The 20861-nt window shown below is 46.2% G+C and overlaps 1 protein-coding gene across 2 annotated transcripts in view; it reads left to right on the plus strand.

Annotated features, from left to right (window-relative positions):
• LOC138301129 (tumor necrosis factor receptor superfamily member 1B-like) overlaps nt 1-20861 on the plus strand; it is a 209659-nt gene that overhangs the window by 123331 nt on the left and 65467 nt on the right. For both annotated transcript variants that reach the window (XM_069241265.1, XM_069241266.1), the window contains exon 7: nt 12337-12414. In XM_069241265.1, the coding sequence (XP_069097366.1) occupies nt 12337-12414 (78 nt within the window). The remainder of the gene's footprint in view (nt 1-12336; nt 12415-20861) is intronic.

Here is a 20861-nt window from a genome sequence, read left to right on the forward strand (position 1 = left end):
AGGACAACTTCTTCCTTGGTGACCTAAATTTCCACATCAATGACCCCAACGACAACAACACTGCACACCTCCTCGACAGTATGAACAGCCTTGGATTGACCCAGATCATCTCTGACCCTACACACACTGCAGGACATACGCTGGACCCCATTTTCACCTCCAGCAACCGCGTCAAATACAGCCATGCCACAGAACTCACATGGACCAATCACTCTATCGCCCAATTCAGCATCCCCAGCCCTCGCACCTCCACCCCCAAGATGACCAGTGCCCACCAATGGAGGTGGAACAAAATCTCAGAGACCAGCTGGGCAGACGCCCTCAACACCTCCAACTCTGCATCCACCGCCAACCTTGACCAGGGAGTGAAAAACTTCAACGTCTGGATCACCAATTGTGCCAACAGCATCGTCCCCATCAAGAGCAATATCCAGAGAAAATCCTCTAAAAAGGCCATCTGGTACACCCAAGAATGCAGAACAGCGAAAACAGCTGGAGTGGAGATGGCGTGCCAACAAGGACACCTCCATCAGTGCAGCCTTCAAGACCTCTTTTAAGCTCTACCACGGCCTGCTGAGGGCAACAAAGAAGACAGCCCTTGCCACACACATCAAAACAGCCTTCAAGACCTCCTTCAGCCTCTACCACTGCCTCCTGAGGGCAATAAAGAAGACAGCCCTTGCCACGCACATCAAAACAGTGCCAACAAAACCCAGGAACATTTCAACATCGTTGAGGAACTCTCCAACCCGACTGCCAGCAAAAACAACAGCACATCCTCAAAGGAGCTGTGCGACAACCTTTCCCACTTCCACAACAAGATCGCAACCATATACAGAAACGTTGAACCCCAACCTACACTTATGAACTTCCCCGACAGATATGCCACCACTGTAACCAACACAAACCACACACAACCTACCTGGAACATTCTCTCCACCCAGGACATCACCTCCACCATGAATTTCATCCACTCGGGTTCTCCCACAGACACATGCCCACACCACATCTTCAACCTTGGAAACCAAAGGATCGGCTAGGAACTCACCGGCCTGTTGAACAACTCTATCACCACTGCAACATTTCGAGATGCCTGGAAACACGCCAAAGTCAGAACACTATTCAAAAAACCCTCTGCCAACCCCAGGAAACCCAAAAATTACCAGCCAATCTCCCTGCTCCCATTCCCAGCGAAGGTACTGGAAAAGACCATCGACAAGCAACTCATAACATACCTGGAGCAGAACCAGCTACTTGAAGCCTCCCAATTCGGCTTCCGCAGCAATCACAGCACCGCAATTACCCTGGTCACAGCCACCAATGACATCCAAAACCTCCTCGAATGAGAAAAAAAAGCAGCTTTGATCCTCCTCAACCTCTCAGCAGCCTTCGACACTGTATCCTACCACATGCTGATCGGAAGACTCCACCACATCGGCATCCAACGGTATGCGCTCACATGAATCACCTCCTTCCTCACCGGAAGAACCCAGAGGATCCACCTTCCACCTCAGAACCAAAGAAGATCACCTGTGGTGTCCCTCAGGGCTCATCCCTCAGCCCCACGCTATTCAACGCATATATGATTCCGCTGGCCAAAATTGTCAGATCCCACGGTCTCAGCATAATTTCCTACGCAGATGACACCCAGCTTATCCTGTCACTCACCGACAACCCCTCCACCACCAGAACCAACTTCCATGATGCATGACAAGTGTTGCTGACTGGATGAAGAACAACTGCCTGCAGCTGTACTGATCTTTGGCAGCCGCAGAAACACATGGAACGACTCCTGGTGGCCATCAGACATAGGACCAACACCCACTCCCTTCGACCACACCAGAAACCTCATAATCATCATTTTCAACAAGCTCACCATAAAATCACAGATCAACACCGTCTCCTCTGCCTGCTTCCTCACTTTGCGAATGCTACGCAAGATCTTCAAGTAGGTACTCCTACACACGAGACACACTGTGACACAGGCCCTCATCACCAGTCGACTGGACTACGTCAATGAACTCTATATAGGAATCACTGCACACCTCCTATAGAGACTTCAGATCATACAGAACACTGCAGCCAGACTCATCCTCGGCCTTCCATGATGAACCCACATCACACCTCGGCAACTCCAGTGGCTCCCCATACAGAAGAGATGCCAATTCAAGCTGCTGGCCCTCGCACGCAAGGCTCTACGCAACCAAGGACCCACGTACGTGAACCACGGCCTGAACTTCCACCAACTGTGGAGAAGATTACGCTCTGCCTCCCTTTCACTTGTCCCTACTTCTTGCATCTACCGAAGCAGAAGTGGAGGACGCTCATTCTCTCACATCACAGCAAAAACCTGGAACAGCCTCCCCATGCATCTCCGGACCATCACCTCAATGTCGAAATTCCGAATGACCCTCAAGACCTGGCTTTTTGAAAAAGCTTCCGGGACCTACAAGCGCCTGGATACCCTATTGGGTGATTAGCCGCGCTTTCATAAATCCTGATTGATTGACCCTTTAAATTAGAATAACACCCATCTGCTTAACATTGCGCAAACATTTTTCATTATAATTTTTTTAACTTTATTTAATGCATTTTAGAAGAAAAAGAAAACAATAAGGAAAGAAAAAACAAGAAGCACAGAAGCATCAAGATTTAGCAAAAACATGAGTACAATCACAACATTTTAAAACTAATACATCAAAAAAGTGGATACCATAGGAGTGAATCAGCAAGCTTGTACGAGCGAGAGAGGAGAGAGAAGAGCATTTACTATGGAGGCAAAAGGTGGGTACCAGGGACTGAGACTGTACGAAAGGAGAAACGGTAATGTTGTGTCTGTAGGTGTAGTATAGAATAGGTAGCAGAGAGAAAAGGAAATTGGGCAGATAAGTAAAGATGAGGTCATTCAGTTTCCTGGGGCCATAGCGGTCTCTTCGGCGTCAACAAAGTTGCAAGTAAACATTAATAGTTAATCTCTAAGTGGCTGCCATATGTTTTTTGTCCGCGAAGATGGAGGTTGTAAGGAGACGTAGAGTTCGCTAGTGGTATCACAATATGACAGATCACGCAGCCAAGCCGCGACTTTAGGGAGTATGCTACCGCCCCAATGGAGGGACACTTGGTGTTTAGCCAACAACAACGCATTAGCTGTAAATCGTCGTATGTTAACAGGTAATGGCTTGTCAGGAGAAAGTGCCTGTTCAATCATGTGAGATAATGCAGAATGAATGTCTCCCCAAAAAGTAAAGATTGGCGCACAGTTCCAAGTCAAATGGACAAAATCGGCCTGTTCCGCTGAGCATTTGGGGCAGCAATACGACTTGGTCAGGTCCAGCCTGGCTAGCATCTCAGGAGTGGTGTAAGCACGGTGTAGGTATTTATAGTGCCGTAATTCATGGCAGTGGTTGTGGGAAGTCAGCTTAGTTTGCGCATAGCAGTAGTACCATGTTTTATCTGGGGAGGAGGTGCCCCCAATCCTTTTCCCATGCAGCTCTAGCTTTTTCCACCCCAATAGGTCGCAATTGTAATGAAGTGTGATATAAACGAGATGTGAGATGAGTATTGTCGGGAGCAGTTATAATTAACGAGAGGGAAGGGTATTCCTCCAGCTTCGCTGGGTAGGAAGGTAGAACGGCGCGTAGTGTAGTATGTGATCAAAAGAGTAAGAAGCTTTCCCTGTGCGCAGAGATACGTCCCACCATTAGGGCACAGGCAGATTGCAAAGTACAGTTAGCGAACAGGTTGCCCACAGTGTGCAGATGGTGTGTAACAAATGTACTCTGAGTCAACTTCTCACGAGTCAGCTGGAGCTGTGGATTGTTGGAAAGAGGAAGATGCGGGTAATATGAAGTATCATAACCCAAATAACGTAGTAGTTTGGACCAGGCCCAACAGGTAGTAGGAAGCGTCTGTATCTCTGCCGGGTTTCTAGGCAGTCCCAGAGGAAGTATGGTGGAGAGGGGAAGGGCCTGTGTGCACTCCTGCTTGAGATATTGGATTTGAGCATCTGGGTGATACCAGAAGTAGACGAAGTGTGATTGTGCAATGAGGTAGTAGAGATTCAAATCAGGGACTAAGGGAGTGTTAATGTGTTCCAGCTGATACAAGGACGCCTGTTTGCCCATATAAGTTGTTTAAGTAAGCTGCGCAGGCTATCGAAAAAACATCTGGTCAGGGCAATAGAGATATTTAAAAGCAAGCACAAAAACGGTAAAGAAACACCATTTTGATTATGGCAATCCACCCTGCCATTGACAGGGGCAACCGAATCCATTGGTCAACTTGGGTCATGAGTTTTTTGATTGCTGGGTCGTAATTGTGCCAGATCACTTCGGAGTCGTCCCTGAGTAGAAACATGCCAAGGTACTTAGGAGAATCCTCACACCATCCAAGGGAATAAACGAGAGCATATGGCATCGTGACCTCCATCAGCAGAAAAATATCTGACTTACTCCATTGACTGACAGGACAGAGAAGGCCCTGAAATGGACCACTTCTTCTATCAGAGGAGGAAGGTTAGTCGGAGGGTCCCAAATGAATAGTAGTATGTCATCCGCATAGAGAGAGGCTAATAACGGACCTCAATGGAACTGCAGCCCTCAATCCAGAAATGTTTTCTTTCAAGAGCCGGACCAGGAGTCCATGACGATACCAATCAACAATGGGGAAAGCAGGCAGCCTTGTCGGGTGCCATGTGTTGAATGGAAGAATTCAAAAAGTGGGCCATTTAACTGTAGGCACGGAAGAGGGGCCGTGTATAGCAGAGTGATTAGATCCTGGAATCCTCTAGGAATTCCCAGCAGCATAAGGATGGCATGTAAAAAGGCCCATTCATGGAGTCAAATGCCTTTTCGGCGTCTAATAGCGCTGCTGGAAGATCAAGGGATATTTGACTGAGCACCGCAAATGCTGTTCAGAGATTTAATCAAGGTAGAGTGGTGTGGCACAAACCCAGATTGCATGTGGAAGATTATGCGATCCATCAGAGGGGAAAGACATGTGGCAATAAACTTGGCCACTATTTTGTTATTGTGGTTCAGGAACGATAGGGATTTGTATGAGGTACAGAGATGAGGGGATTGACCAGATTTAAGTAGTAAGGTAATTACTGCATCTCAGAGGGTAGGGGGAGTATGCCTAGTTCCAGGGCTTTGGCATATACTTCCAGTAACTGTGGGGCCAGAATAGCTTTATACGCTTTATAGAAATTGCCAGTGAAGCTGTCCAAGCCGGAGACCTTAGAGCCACTCAAGCAGCCGATATCTTCTTGCGTATAATGGGGGAGCCCAGGAATTGCTGTTGGCCACCATCCAGCCACACCACTGCCAATCCCTGAGTGATAATTTGCTAAGGCTGTCTCGGTCATACTCTTGCATGATGGATAAAAACACTTTAATATGTAGTGGATGCAGTCAATATGATGGCGTTGTTAGTGGTCAAGGTGCCATCTTATTGAAGCAAGCTTGTAACATAGGAGGCCTGGTAAGGAGGGCGTAGTATCTGCGCTGGAGTCTGGTCTCTCACCTTCACCATATCTATGTGCCTTGGCATATTTACCCAAGTAGGTGGCTCTGCGGATGGCCAGTTTCTGAAACTCTTGCAGCAACAAGGATCTACTGTGTAGAGGTGTACGAGATGTGAGACATGTTTTGACAATATAGTTTGTGTAGCTTCCTCTCAACCCTCGATAAGTCGCCTCTAATGCTGTTAAGGACTCCTGCACGTTTTGCTATGCAAACTCCCCCTGATGTACGCCTTAAAGGCTTCCCGAAGTACTGATTGCCTCTGCACAGTTCCTGTGTTTATCTCAAAGTATTCAAGGATTGCAGTGTTGATGGAATACTTCGTCATGTAATGCATTAGCTGGAAAATTGCAGGAACCTACTGGGGGGCAATGATAGGGAATGTGTATTGTTGCTATCACTGGGGAGTGGTCAGATAGTGTATGTGGATTATGCACTACGGTAGAGAGCCATAACAGCTATTCAGGAGAGAGATATCAGTGGTCTATATGGGTCCATATCTTACGCAGGGCAGAATAGTAGGTGTAGTCCCTTGTGTGCAGGTGCCGAGAACCCCAAGCAGCAGAAAGGTGAAAAGTGTCAAGGAGTTTAGCAAGTGCTTGGAGTAAGTTTGGTTTGGTGCTGACAGAGGAGCCAGTTGAGTCTAAATTTGGATGACAGGTAATGCTGAAATCCCCTCCAAGGAGGATATGATCGGCCTAGAAGCTGCTCATGCGGGCAGAGAGGTTGTGAAAGAAATCTGGGGAATCAATGTTGGAGGCTTATACATTAACTAGCAGAATACATTTGCCTGGCAATACTCCTGACACAATTAGATATCTGCCCTCAGGATCAGAAATCAAGTCTTGGCTGATAAAGGGGATGCTTTTATGGACCAACGTGCATGCTACCCGGGAGTAAGAGCTATAGTGTGCAAAAAAATGGTTTGCGCCCCATATAGAAGCACAAGTGCTGGTGTTGCGGGGTGTTATATGCTTCTCCTGCAGAAATGTGAGCTTGAATCAGTGCTTAGTTAGGTAAGAAAGAACTTGCTTCCCATTCCTACGGTTGTTTAGGCCCCTGATATTCCAAGTCATGCATTCTAGGGCGAAAGGGCGATTACTATTAACCCGTGGTATCTGTTAGATAGTAATGGATGTGTGACGGACAGTTAACATGAGGAATAATAAACGTTGGAGAATATCAATTGATAGAGCTTCTGTGCAAAAATAGAACAAAAACAACTTTTCCCATGCCCCACTCCTATACCAGAATATGCAGACGCCGTCAAAACTCAACAATTCCTCAACAAATCAGAGAACTTAGTGCGTTGTTGTACACCTCAAGGGTGTGGTATGCTCCGGAAGGGGGAGATCACCCAATTGTACAGGTGATCTGTCATAGTGTGGGATCTGCCAGCTAGCTGTGAGGTATAGCCTGCAGAATCTGTGGCAGTCTTCCCCATATAGAATATCCACACAAGTGTTGTGGTGAAAGCCATCATGCATGAAGTGCTTATAGTTGACAAGCCGTCATGGTGAAGAACCAATGTGCGAGCCCAATGGTGAGTCAGTAGGAGTGTGGCTTCCAGGTGAGGTTGATACAATTTTATGTTGCTTGCAAAAGAACGTGGCATCAGCAGGTGAGTTAAATATGTGGTATTCGCTGTTTAGTTCAACCCGCAATCACGAGGGGTATAGCATACTATAGCAAAAACCACTTTTTTGGGATGTCTGTTTAACATGTGCATATTTGCAAGGCGCCTCCTGCACCATCGGTGTCAAGTTGGGAACAGAGACAGGGCCATGCCTTGATAGTATAGTGTACCTTTATCATGGGCTAGAGGCAGGGCAGTATCCCGATCAAGAAAATTGAGTAACCGGGCAATTTCTAGTCATGCGGGGTGCCCATATAGGCTATGGAACGAGTGACCTGTGGGCTCTCTCTATTACAAAGGTGTCTGTGAAGGATTCTCTGCCAAACAAGTCCACTAGTAACTTCTCAACAAATGCAACCATGCGTCCTGTGTTGGTGGTCTCTGCCACTCCCGTTATGCGGATATTATTGCACTGGGAGCGTTCTTCTAATCTTTGTTTTTGGTGGCCATGACTTTCAGTAGGTGCTCTGCTCTTTCTAGTGGCTTATTTGTGTTCTTATTTCCGTCCTCCATTTCAGAGATGCGGCACTCTGCACCATCCAGCTTTGTGGCATGGAGGTCAATGCGTTCATTGATCCGATCATTTCCTGTGGTAAGGGCATCGAAATGTGTGTCAATGGCTTTAAAACCTACCATTAACTTAGCCATGATTGCAGTTGCTCCATCTAATGGAGGGGCAGAGGTGGTATCAGTGGTTGGGTTCCCTTCCATAGGTACTTAGGAGTCCTGGTGTTGCGCGGTCTTGTACCTCAAGAACTAATGAGTTGTAGAACAATAGTCAACACACCATGCGTGGGCAGTTCTCCGTGAGAAAATCATGGCATATCAGTAGCTCGTAGGTACTGCCCCTCCATCAGAACTGTGCACTAGAGCGCGGTACAAGCACTTTAGGTCCAGCTTCAGCCATGTGGAGCCGCAGGCTGAAGCACAGTGTCACACTGTGCCTCAGGAGCAGGGGTACAGTGCCAGACTGTGCATGCAGAGAAATAGCATTGTGGCATCACGTGGCAGGGTATGTGAATCCTTCACACTGTGTTATTGCTCATGTAGGCGGCAGTGTGTCACAATTCCCCCAGGTCCTCGGTGTTTATAAATGTCTGCCCATGGCTTGTGTGTCATAGCAGACACGGATTCGTAGCAGTGGAGGGCCCTAGTTAAGCTGGAGGGCAGGGTTCTTCCTATGCAGTCATGCCGGTGTCCATAGTGGCGTTGTTGGTGCAAGTGCGGGTAGCGCGTAGCTCACCTTGTTGCAGGATCCAAACGCATGACAGCAGGACACTTCATGGGCCAACCTGCTCCGGTGGTGATGTAGCAGCGAGGCCTTGTCAGGCTGCCAGTACAGCACAGTCCGTCTCCGGGCGTGTGTAACACAAGTACGCCCGGGGCCGCACCAGTCATGACCCAGGGCCCCAAAGGGGCTCCAGCACCGGGCCGTGCATTCCGGAGCCCCGCCCTCAGGCTTGCCCATGGACCCTGTCTCCACATGGCGTCTGAGAGCTGTGTCAGGCTGCAGCGGCTAACAGCCAGAGAGATGGCAGAACTGAGTGACCCAAGGCACCGGTGTAGGCTTTCTAGGGTCCTGGCCACAACATGCATATTGACCATGTCCCCAGGGGTCAGTGAGGAAGTGGGATAGTGCAGGCAAGCAGCTACATGTAGGTGAGGTCCCCGGAGCTTCAATGCCACGCAGCCATCTTGGTTGTCCCCTAACTTTGTGCAAACTTATGGATGCTGCATCTCTCCCTTCCACAAACTGATAATGTCTGGGCTATGGTAGATTTCCACAAACACAATACTTTAATGGTAACTAAGCAGTAAGGCTCAATTAGAAATTTTAGAGAATGCCAATCTAGCCTTCTCTGCCAGCTTATTCCAAGGATTTGAGCTTTCACTCACCTTGTGCTCCTACGCCCCACTGTTATACCAAGAGCAGTCAAACAGACTGCTGTCATACCACATGGGCACAACAATAGGATAGGCTTGGGGGGTCGACTAGAGAATGGTGCCAAGTATCTCTCAAAAAAGCTTTTATTGTTTTTTGGGGGCTTGCTGGGACAGGAATGTCCTCTGCAGACAAACAGATGTGTACACCTGTCCTGGGCGTCCAACCGCATGTGAAACTGGTATTTTAACTTTTTATTTGGCCCTAGCATAGTGATAATCTAGTCTTTGGGAAGCTCTGTTAGCAAGGGAAGGATAGAGAAAGGGTGCAGGGACTCACTGAAGATTACAAAATGGATTACAACCCTGCACCTGGTTTCCCTAATTGCACTATTCAGTATTGCACTATGCTGTATGTTTAAAATACTTTGTTTGAATCCAAAAGATAAGCACTGGGCTGGACAGTACCTCATTGTATGTGTTGGGTAACTGTTGAGTTCTGAGCTCTTGATCCACACATACTACCTCCCTGAGAAACCTTTGACTGCCCCCCCTTGTCAAACTGAGTCAAGTGCGAAAATTGAATACTTGGCCTGGTTTGGCGAGGCACAGTAGAAAGGATCTGTACACTTTAAAGCTACCTAGTCATATTGCAACACTTTTTGTAGACCATCGAATCGTAGTACTATACTTTCTACATACCACTCAATGCTAATTTAGTAAAGACCTGTGGCCACACTTCAGAGGCAAATGACCTCTAACCGCCATGGTTGGGGCCAAGGGATCCATGTCTGCTCTGTGGGCTCACTAAACTAGGCCAGCTTTAAAGATTTTCTCAGGGCCTTTGCCCCACAAATTGTGGTGACCCAGCCCTCAGTTTCTTCTCATTACCCGACTCATTCCAATGCTAGCAAGCCCATCACCGTTTCACAAGTTATTTTGTATTTTTCTTGTATCATGTAAAGTAGCCACAAAGTGCTAGAGGACCGCTCACTTTATTTTTACGTGCTGTTGTAGGTTCTTTTTACTTTTACTCTACTGTTTTGACATGACATGTCATCACAATAAAGTAAACAAATGGCCAGCAGATCATGATGATATATGCCTCATGACGCATGTGCTGTGATCCATCTACACACCTTTGCATACCCGATGGCCATCTTGGAATGGTCTATAAGATGACTGTTGTTGGTACACAGGCATGTGCATGCAATGCAATCCATGGGTATGTACGCATTGCAGCACATGCACAAGCATGTCTTCTGCTGCACCAGAAAGTTTAAAACAACCAGTGACAAAGCCAATAGTTAAGCACTCACCTTTATAGGAGAGACCTACTGACTTTTCCAAAGCTTGTTTTTTATAAAGCATCATGTGTTCCTTGATCAAAATGGGTGCTTTTAAAAACTGTTTCCTGTTTAGGACCTATCAGGCGAAGCAGGCAGTGGATGTGGGACCACTACCTGCTAACACTAAGGGCCAGATGTAGCAAACACTTTGCGACTCGCAAACGGCGAAAATCGCCGTTTGCGAGTCGCAAATGCGTGTTTGCTATGTAGAAATGCATTTTGCGAGTCGGAACCGACTCGCAAAATGCATTTCCGAGTCGCAAATAGGAAGGGGTGTTCCCTTCCTATTTGCGAGTCGCAGTGGTATGCAATTCCATTTGCGACCGCGTACGCGGTCGCAAATGGAGTCGCAGTTACCATCCACTTGAAGTGGATGGTAACCCACTCGCAAACGGGAAGGGGTCCCCATGGGACCCCTTCCCCTTTGTGACTGGACCCAAAAATATTTTTTCAGAGCAGGCAGTGGTCCAAGGGACCACTGCCTGCCCTGAAAAAATCCGAAACAAAAGGTTTCGGTTTTTTTTTCTAAGTGCAGCTCGTTTTCCTTTAAGGAAAACGGGCTACACTTGGAAAAAAAAAACTGCTTTATTTAAAAGCAGTCACGGACATGGAGGTCTGCTGTTCCCAGCAGGCCTCCATCCCCGTGAGTGCCCAGAGTCGCTATGGGGGTGCAAATTGCGACCCACCTCATGAATATTAATGAGGTGGGTCTTTGCGACCCCATAGCGACTCGCAGAAGGTGTCTGAGACACCTTTCTGCATACCAAATTGCGACTTGCAATTTGCGAGTCGCAGGGACTCGCAAATTGCAAGTCGCAATTTGGTATATTGCTACATCTGGCCATTAGTTGCCAGACACAATTTCGAAAGGGGAATCTGTGCAACTGGGGCAACTTCACAATCAAGCAGTGCTGTAGGGCTCGTGTGACAGATCAGTATATTTACTGTTTTTTGTCTGTTTGTGGACCTGTTTTATGGTCTGGGGGAGGCTCTTTTACTGTTGACTTCCATGATATTACCGCAAACATTGCCAGCAGCAAGCACAAGTGTGTGCAGTCTCCCATAATTTGCAAAATATCTATACAACTTATCTGTACAAATATAAACTTGATTTGCAAATGTGGGCCAATTGTTTAGCTATGCTATTTGCTAATGGGGACCACTTTTAATATGGTGTCTGGGTGTATTTTGTGTCCTAGTACAGCCCTGTGGGTTACCCTTTCCTTTGAGAAGTCACTTTCCAATGGTTTGTGATGGTAAATTTGTCACAAACCACATCTAACTGCAAGTAACAACTAAGCGGGAATGTATTTTTCACAACCGTTCCTTATTACGAAACAAAATGAGTAGATGATCAGATTTTGTGATCCAGTAAGCCTTTATAGAACCACAAAATTCACTTAACAGGTAGCATAAAGCCATTTTGTAGTCTCAAACACTGTGACTTTGCAAATTACATGGTTTGCGATAGCAAAATGGCTTTGTTCATCGGGCATCAAAGAGATTGGGCGCAAAATATAAGTAAATGTGGAAAAATCAATGTGTACTTTTCAAATCCAGTTGCAAAAAGACCTATTCTGCAAAGTTATTGACAACTTAAAATTGTGGAAATTAAAATACCAATGAATGTCATTAGGACTACTAACCTGTTTTTCAATGCTAGATGGAATATCTAAAATGTTAAAACACCGCAATATGATATATGTAAGCTCTTTAATTCTGTGTAGGACCCACAAACATATCTCTTGCACACACTGTATTTTAACAAATAGCACGTTTTTATATAAAAACGTTGCACAACTTGACAGATAGAATCACCAATAACTGCTAATAACCATCTTTCATATGCGAGAATTTAGATGTCCATTTCAGAAAATTTCTTGTGTTTTTTTTTTAGCACCAGACATTGAATCCTCTGTTTTGTGATATATATGTATTTGCTCCTTAGGTGTGATCTGTGGTGGGATACTGTTTGCGATACTGGGAATCGCAGGGATTGCATTTCTCTTTGCATCTAGGAAAACAAGTAAGTCTTTATACTACGGTTTTTCAAATATGAATATTGTCCGCTATACAAGCTTGGAATATGCATCTTTTGTTTGATCAAATCACACCGACAATGCACTTGTCTTACAAGATGCTTTTTCTTTATGTTTAAGGTTGTGGAGCACATCTGCTTTTAGAACTTTTCCTTCACAAATGCATTAGCCCCCTTCTTGAATTACTGCCATTACTTTCCTGTTACATTTTAGAAGGTATTTTCTGAACTCAGTGGCCAAGGTGTCATTCTCTAGCGTATGTCATCTTAAAGGAATCCACGACTTTCCCCAGACCCTTGTTACCTCTTTCCTGTCCATTGATCCCAGCACAGACCGGTACATCCTTTGCTCAGACCCACCCTTCCTCTCTGCTGGGCTGACTAGCACAGAAGCTGCCCTGGAAGACACCCTGGTGCCCATCATCGCCTGTAGCATGCCCACCCCATCATAGTACGGCATTTAACATGTCCTACTTGATCATAGATTAGTAAAGACCACTACATTATAGCGCTACACTTTACTCAGTCACCTCAAAGGCACTCCACCTCGTACTGCCCATCCAATAATAATATAGCAGTTCTTGCAGTCCATCTAATCTTAGTGATGTACTTTCTGTATCCCAGTCAATCCTAGTTTAGTAATGACTGCACAATCATGGCACCACACTCCCAGCATCTACCTGATCATATGCATGCATATCGTACAGACTACACAACCATAATCATAAAACAATACTTTATACAGACCCCCTAATCATAGTACTCTACTTGTTATTTCACTCTTGTTCACAGATGAGCAAAGATTACCAGATCACAATACTGCACGTCATAAGGCCACATAATGGTAGTAGTGCAATGTGTCTAGCCTACATAAGCTTATTACGGAGCTTTAAATAGGCCACGTCATCCTAGAACTGTACTTTGTACAGGCCCCCTAATTTTATTATAGTACTTCATAAAAGTCACCTGATCATAGTGGTGCACGTTTTGCTGCCCATTTGATTATATAACAATTCTTCTTTTGGGCCGCCTAATCACAGTATTGCTTTTGCTGCACCCACCTAATCATATGACAGTACTCCATAAAACTCCCTTTCTACAACCGACTAAACTTGACACAGCTGACTCAGTGGTAGTGTAGGCTTCAAAAAGACCAGTCTCTCCTTTGAACAGCTTTCCAATCATAGTTTAACACTTCATACAGCCCAAGCATTCATAGCTCTGAAATTCAGGTGATTGGCCTAGTATTAGTATTAGCTTTTACACAACCATTCAGATATGCAAAATCCTATTCCTAAATTCTAGCATTAAAGCCGAATCCTAGCTCTAGCCCTTACCCTTGCCCTAATCCACTATTAGCTTCTCATCTGAGGTCCGTTCATGCACTAACCAGTCACTGAGAAGTACTTCAGACTCAAGAATACCCCCAAGCTACATAGCAGCAACCAAACTAGGCTGTGGTCTTTGCCAAGGTTAGGTGGCAAGGTTTGTAGCGAGGCACCCCAGGAACCAGTAGGCGGCAACAGCAACACAACACGCTCACCATGGAGTGCAAAAGGGGCAGGGACAACCCACGGAGAGAGTGCAGAGTGGCAGGGGCTGAGGGCCAGATGTAGGAAAGGATTTGCGAGTCGCAAACGGCAAAAAACTGCCGTTTGCGAGTCGCAAATCGCATTTTCCTATGCAGAAATGCATTCTGCGAGTCGGGACCGACTTGCAAAATGCATTTCAGAATCGCAAATAGGAAGGGGTGTTCCCTTCCTATTTGCGATTCCTAGTGGTATGCAATACCATTTGCGACCGCATATGCGGTCGCAAATGGTGTCGCAGTTACCATCCACTTCAAGTGGATGGTAACCCACTCGCAAATTGGAAGGGGTCCCCATTGTGAATGGACCCCAAATTATTTTTTCAGGGCAGGGACCACTACCTACCCTGAAAAAATACCGAAACTAAAGGTTTCGGATTTTTTTTTAAGTGCAGCTCGTTTTCCTTTAAGGATAACGGGCTACACTTAAAAAAAAAAAAAAACTGCTTTATTTAAAAGCAGTCAAGAACATGGAGGTCTGCTGACTACAGCAGGCCTCCATGTTGGCGAGTGTCCATAGTCGGTATGGGGCCGCAATTTGCAACCCACCTCATTAATATTAATGAGGTGGGTCATTGCGACCCCATACCGACTCGCAGACGGTGTCTGAGACATCGTTCTGCATAACATTTTGCGAGTTGCAAATAGCGAGTCGCTATGACTCGCTATTTTCAAGTCGCAAAATGTTTCTTTGCTACATCTGGCCCTAAATGAGGAGAGGTGGGGCACGGAAACAAAAACACTTCAGCCACCACCGGAATGTGGCATCCGCTGCAACAACACAAATTATATAAAAAATGGAGCGGCCAAGTAAATAAGGCATCCCACAAGCTGTGACTGGGATCAGTAGTGGCACTATAATGACCCCACTTCCAGCACACGATTCTGGGTAAAAGCAGGTACAGTCAGTGGGGGCTTGCTGGGCTTAGCCACCTTATTCCATGCGAAAGAAGTGAAGCTCCACTTGGTGTATAGATTAGCTAATACAAAGTAAAATAGTCTAATGATGTATTCTAGCTGGGAAGTTGGAGGGAGGGGTGGAAAAGAAGGGGCAGGGGAAAGAAGTGTGTGTGGGATGAAGAGTGTGGTATTGCTTTTCAATCCAAATTCTCTCAACCTTTAGGTTTTAAACCTGGCAGTTAAACAGAACTGAGAAGGAGCGTAGCTTAGTCAGTGAGATTCAGGATTGTGGACCTCAAATTTCCCCATTGAAAAAACAGAGGGATGTATGAAGGGGTGAGATAACTGAGATTCGGGATGGACTGTTTCCATGAGTAACGGTCAGTATTGATTTGCATTATGTGGGCCTCTGTGTAGAGTGGCACAGTGGGCAAAAAACTATGGGTTGGAATGCTACCCCAGGTGATTGCCACCAGTTAGACTATTTGCAACCATACGTCATATAGCCTTTTTGGTGTTTAATTGCAGTAACGTGCCTGGAAAACCGAGATTGGGGCAACTTTCCAAGCCTACTGATGCCAATGTTAGTGAAATGCAAAAAGTAATAAATTTGCACCCATTCAAAGAGTACTTTTATGGCTTTTTGGTTTTTCTAAACCAATCGCTAAATGGACTTGATTCACAAAGGTAACTTACACTATTGAGTAATTTACACTTTTGAGTAAGTTTATACTCTGATTTTGTGAATAGCTAAAAAGTAGTCAATTAGTCAAAAGTGTAAATTACTGAAAAGTGTAAGTAACTTTTCTGAATCAAGCCTTAGATATTGAAGTTTCCACTCCAAAAAAAATGAACAAGTTAAAAGCTGTTAGTGAAAAGAGAATGACGAAAAAAAACAACCAACATAGCAGCCCTTACTCCAAGGCCCCACACCCAACCAACCAGCTAAGAATGAAGCTACGCCCCTGTCTGTCCTACTGGGACCTGGTAGTTCTCCCTGGGATCTCATGACCACGGTCACACTCTGGTGCACCTGCCCTGAGGTCACTTATTTTAAATGTATTTTCATTACACACATTCTTCTTCATCTCTTCTAGGAGAAGCCTTAAAAGGTAGAATTGTTAAATCTGTGAGTGTAGGCAGGGGTCTGTGTTTCCAGTGCTCGTTTATGACAAATAATTTTATATAGTGACTAACGGCCCCTTATACTAAGCCCAAACTGCAAATAGCGGTGGGCGCTACAGCAAATTAAACCCTTCGGTGCCGAGGACGTAGTGGTTACGTCGGCACAGCAGCACTGTGCCGAGGACGTAACCACTATGTCCTCGGCACACAGCCCAGAGGGAGCGCTCTCGCTCCCTCTGTGTGCTTCTCCCCACCCCCCCAAAGTCAGGGATGGAAGGGGAAGCCCTTCCCCTTCCACCCCCGAACCCCCCCCCCCCCCCACCCCCTGTGACGTCAGCGCGCAAGCGCGCGCTGATTAGTCACAGGGGCTCCCCCATCGCAATGGAAGCTCTGCTTCCAGCGCGATTGAAAGAGAAATGCTCAGCATTTCTCTTTCAATCACGTGGGGGAGGCCCGGAGAGGCTTCTAAGGGAAGGAAATGTATTTCCTTCCCTTTGAAGTCTCTCCCAGGGTTTCAAAAGCCGGATTGCTTGCAATCCGGCTTTTGAAACCCCAATAGACACCAGGGATTTTTTTTGGGGGGGGAAATTGACATAAGGGAGTGACCCCCTGGGCAAGGGTCGCTCCCAGGGGGTCATTTTTTTGGGTAGGCCTTTTCTGCCCCCCCTGGGGCTGATCGGCCTATTAGGCTGATCTGCCCCCAGGGGGGGCAGAAACCTCTAGGCACCAGGGATCTTTTTTCTTTTTGTTTTCTTTTGGTTCTGTTTTAGGTGGGGAGCGACCCCTTAGGCAAGGGTCGCTCCCCTAGGGGGCAAATTATATTTAGGCCATTTCTGCCCCCCTTGGGGGCAGATTGGTCTATTTTGATGAGGCCAATCTGCCCCCAAGGGGGGCAGAAACCACTAGACACCAGGGATTTATTTATTTTTTTGAAATGGACATAAGGGAGCGACCCCTTGGGCAAGGGTCGCTCCCAGGGGGGGGCATTTTTTGGGAAGGCCTTTTCTGCCCCCAGAGGGGCCCCAGGAATATATGTATTTTTTCTTTTGTTTTTGTTTATGTTTTTGATTTAGGTGTGGGGAGTGACCCCTTAGGCAAGGGTCACTCCCCTAGGGGGCAAATTATATTTAGGCCATTTCTGCCCCCCTTGGGGGCAGATTGGCCTATTTTTATGAGGCCAATCTGCTCCCAAGGGGGGACAGGAACCACTAGACACCAGGGAGTTTTTTTTTTTTTACGTGAATTTCACGCAAGGGGAGCGACCCCTTAGGCAAGGGTCGCTCCCTGGGGGGGGGGAATTATTTTAGGCCATTTCTGCCCCCCTGGGGGGTAGATCAGCCTATTTTGATTAGGCTGATCTGCCCCCAAGGGGGGCAGAAACCACTAGGCACCAGGGATTTTTTTGTTTTTTTTGTTTTACAGACGGGGAGCGACCCCTTGGACAAGGGTCGCTCCCCTGGAGGGGAAAATTTTATTTAGGCCATTTCTGCCCCCTTTGGGGGCAGATCGGCCGATTTGTACTACGCCAATCTGGGGGGCAGAAACCACTAGGCACCAGGGATTTTTTTTTTGGCGCCTATGCCAGGCACAGGTTAGCTCCCGGGGGGAGGGGGGAAATTTATTTTAGGCCATTTCTGCCCCCCCCTGGGGGCAGCTCGGCCCATTGTTATTAGGCCGATCTACCCCCAGGGGGGCAGAAACCTCTAGGCGCTGGGGCAATTATTTAGTTTTTTTGTTTTTGTTTGTTTGTTTTTTCAGAGATGGGGAGCGACCCATTAGGTTAGGGTCGCTCCCCTGGGGGGCAAATTGTATTTAGACCATTTCAGCCCCCCTTGGGGGCAGATTTCCCGATTTTAGGTCAATCTGCCCCCAAGGGGGCAGAAACCACTAGGCACCGGGGATTTAGTATTTTGGCGCCAATGTCACGCAAGGGGAGCTACCCCATAGGCAAGGGTCTCTCCCGGGGAGGGGGTGTTGGGGGTAAATTTATTTTAGGCCATTTCTGCCACCCCTGGGGGCAGATCGGCCTATTGTTATTAGGCAAGGGTCGATCCCCTGGGGGGAAAATTGTATTTAGACCATTTCAGCCCCCCTTGGGGGCAGATTGGCCGATTTTAGGTCAATCAGCCCCCAAGGGGGCAGAAACCACTAGGCAACGGGGATTTTTTTTTTGCCGCCAATGTCACGCAGGGGGAGCGACCCCGTAGGCAAGGGTCGCTCCCGGGGAGGGGGGGGGAACAAATTTATTTTAGGCCATTTCTGCCCCCCCCGTGCCCCCCCCCCCCCCCCGGGCCGGCTGAGCTCGAGGCCAAAATCCACAGGTAGGCACTGTTTTCTATGAAAAAATGTGATGTGTCCACGTTGTGTTTTGGGCCATTTCCTGTTGCAGGCGCTAGGCCTACCCACATAAGTGAGGTATCATTTTTATCGGGAGACTTGGGGGAACGCTGGGTGGAAGGAAATTTGTGGCTCGTCTCAGATTCCAGAACTTTGTCACCGAAATGTGAAGAAAATGTGTTTTTTTAGCCAAAATTTGAGGTTTGCAAAGGATTCTGGGTAACAGAACCTGGTCAGAGCCCCACAAGTCACCCCATCTTGGATTCCCCTAGGTCTCTAGTTTTCAAAAATGCACAGGTTTGGTAGGTTTCCCTAGGTGCCGGCTGAGCTAGAGCCCAAAATCTACAGGTAGGCACTTTGCAAAAAACACCTCTGTTTTCTTTAAAAAAATGTGATGTGTCTACGTTGCGTTTTGGGGCATTTCCTGTCGCGGGCGCTAGGCCTACCCACCCAAGTGAGATACCATTTTTATCGGGAGACTTGGGGGAACGCTGGGTGGAAGGAAATTTGTGGCTTCTCTCTGATTCCAGAACTTTCTGTCACCAAAATTTGAGGAAAATTTGTTTTTTTAGCCAAAGTTTGAGGTTTGCAAAGGATTCTGGGTAACAGAACCTGGTCAGAGCCCCACAAGTCACCCCATCTTGGATTCCCCTAGGTCTCTAGTTTTCAAAAATGCACAGGGTTGGTAGGTTTCCCTAGGTGCCGGCTGAGCTAGAGGCCAAAATCTACAGGTAGGCACTTTGCAAAAAACACCTCTGTTTTCTTTCAAAAAATGTGATGTGTCCACGTTGCGTTTTGGGGCGTTTCCTGTCGCGGGCACTAGGCCTACCCACACAAGTGAGGTATCATTTTTATCGGGAGACTTGGGGGAACATAGATTAGCAAAACAAGTGTTATTGCCCCTTGTCTTTCTCTACATTTTTTCCTTCCAAATATAAGAGTGTGTGTAAAAAAGACATCTATTTGAGAAATGCCCTGTAATTCACATGCTAGTGTGGTCACCCCGGAATTCAGAGATGTGCAAAGAACCACTGCTCCTCAACACCTTATCTTGTGCCCTTTTTGGAAATACAAAGGTTTTCTTGATAGCTATTTTTCACTCTTTATATTTCAGCAAATGAATTGCTGTATACCCGGTATAGAGTGAAAACGCACTGCAGGGTGCAGCTCATTTATTGGCTCTGGGTACCTAGGGTTCTTGATGAACCTACAAGCCCTATATATCCCCACAACCAGAGGAGTCCAGCAGAGATAACGGTATATTGCTTTCGAAAATTCGACATTGCAGGAAAAAGTTACAAAGTAAAACGTATAGAAAAAATGATGTTTTTTTTCACCTCAATTTCAATATTGTTCTTTTTCAGTTGTTATTTTCTGTAGGAAACGCTTGTAGGATCTACACAAATGACCCCTTGCTGAATTCAGAATTTTGTCTACGTTTCAGAAATGTGTAGGTTTCTGGGATCCAGCATTGGTCTCACGCCCATTTCTGTCACTGACTGGAAGAAGGCTGAACGCACAAAAAATTGTAAAAATGGGGTATGTCCCAGTAAAATGCCAAATTTGTGTTGAAAAATTGGGTTTTCTGATTCAAGTCTGCCTGTTCCTGGTGATTTTAGCACCGCAAACCCTTTGTTGATGCCATTTTCAGGGAAAAAACCACAAGCCTTCTTCTGCAGCCACTTTTTCCCATTTTTTTAAAAAAACGAAATTTTCACTGTATTTTGGCTAATTTCTTGGCCTCCTTCAAGGGAACCCACAAAGTCTGGGTACCTCTAGAATCCCCAAAATGTTGGAAAAAAAGGACGCAAATTTGGCTTGGCTAGCTTATGTGGACAAAACGTTATGAGGGCCTAAGCGCGAACTGGCCCAAATAGCCAAAAAAAGGCTCGGCACAGGCGGGGGAAAAGGCCTGGCAGCGAAGGGGTTAATAAGACAGGCTGAGCCAAGGGTCTGGTGTGTAAAGGCTTTAAGAGTCCGGGCACGAGCCAAGCCATAAAAATGTTTGGCATGTATATCATGCATCAAACATACTGTAAAAATATGATACAGTCTTTTGAAAATTAAAAAAAGTATATTTCTTTAATAGACAAAAAAGTGCTTCACCTTAGTACATCAGGTTATATCACTGCAAACGGACGTTTATTAAAAAATTTCAGTAGTCATGTAAACTCTTCTGATTTTAAATGGAGCAAGATTATAGATTTTTAAATCAATCATAAAAGATGCCTGTACAGCCCACATCCTAAACTCAAGTATTTAAAAGTGCTTTCCTATTTGATAATAAAATAAAAGTAGGCTTTGTGAAACTAAATGTTTGTATAGGATCTCACAATTTGGAGAAGCATGGAAGACGGTATTGATTGCAGTGTAACTGGTTTGGCATTTTGAAATCCAGCCGCTAGATGTATATCCCTGTAACTCAATCTTCCGCTTTACATCAAAGATCACAGTTTTGTATTTTATTCTGCGCACACAACTAGAA

The sequence above is a fragment of the Pleurodeles waltl genome, chromosome 6 (genome assembly GCF_031143425.1).
Source record: "Pleurodeles waltl isolate 20211129_DDA chromosome 6, aPleWal1.hap1.20221129, whole genome shotgun sequence".
Classification (NCBI taxonomy): domain Eukaryota; kingdom Metazoa; phylum Chordata; class Amphibia; order Caudata; family Salamandridae; genus Pleurodeles; species Pleurodeles waltl.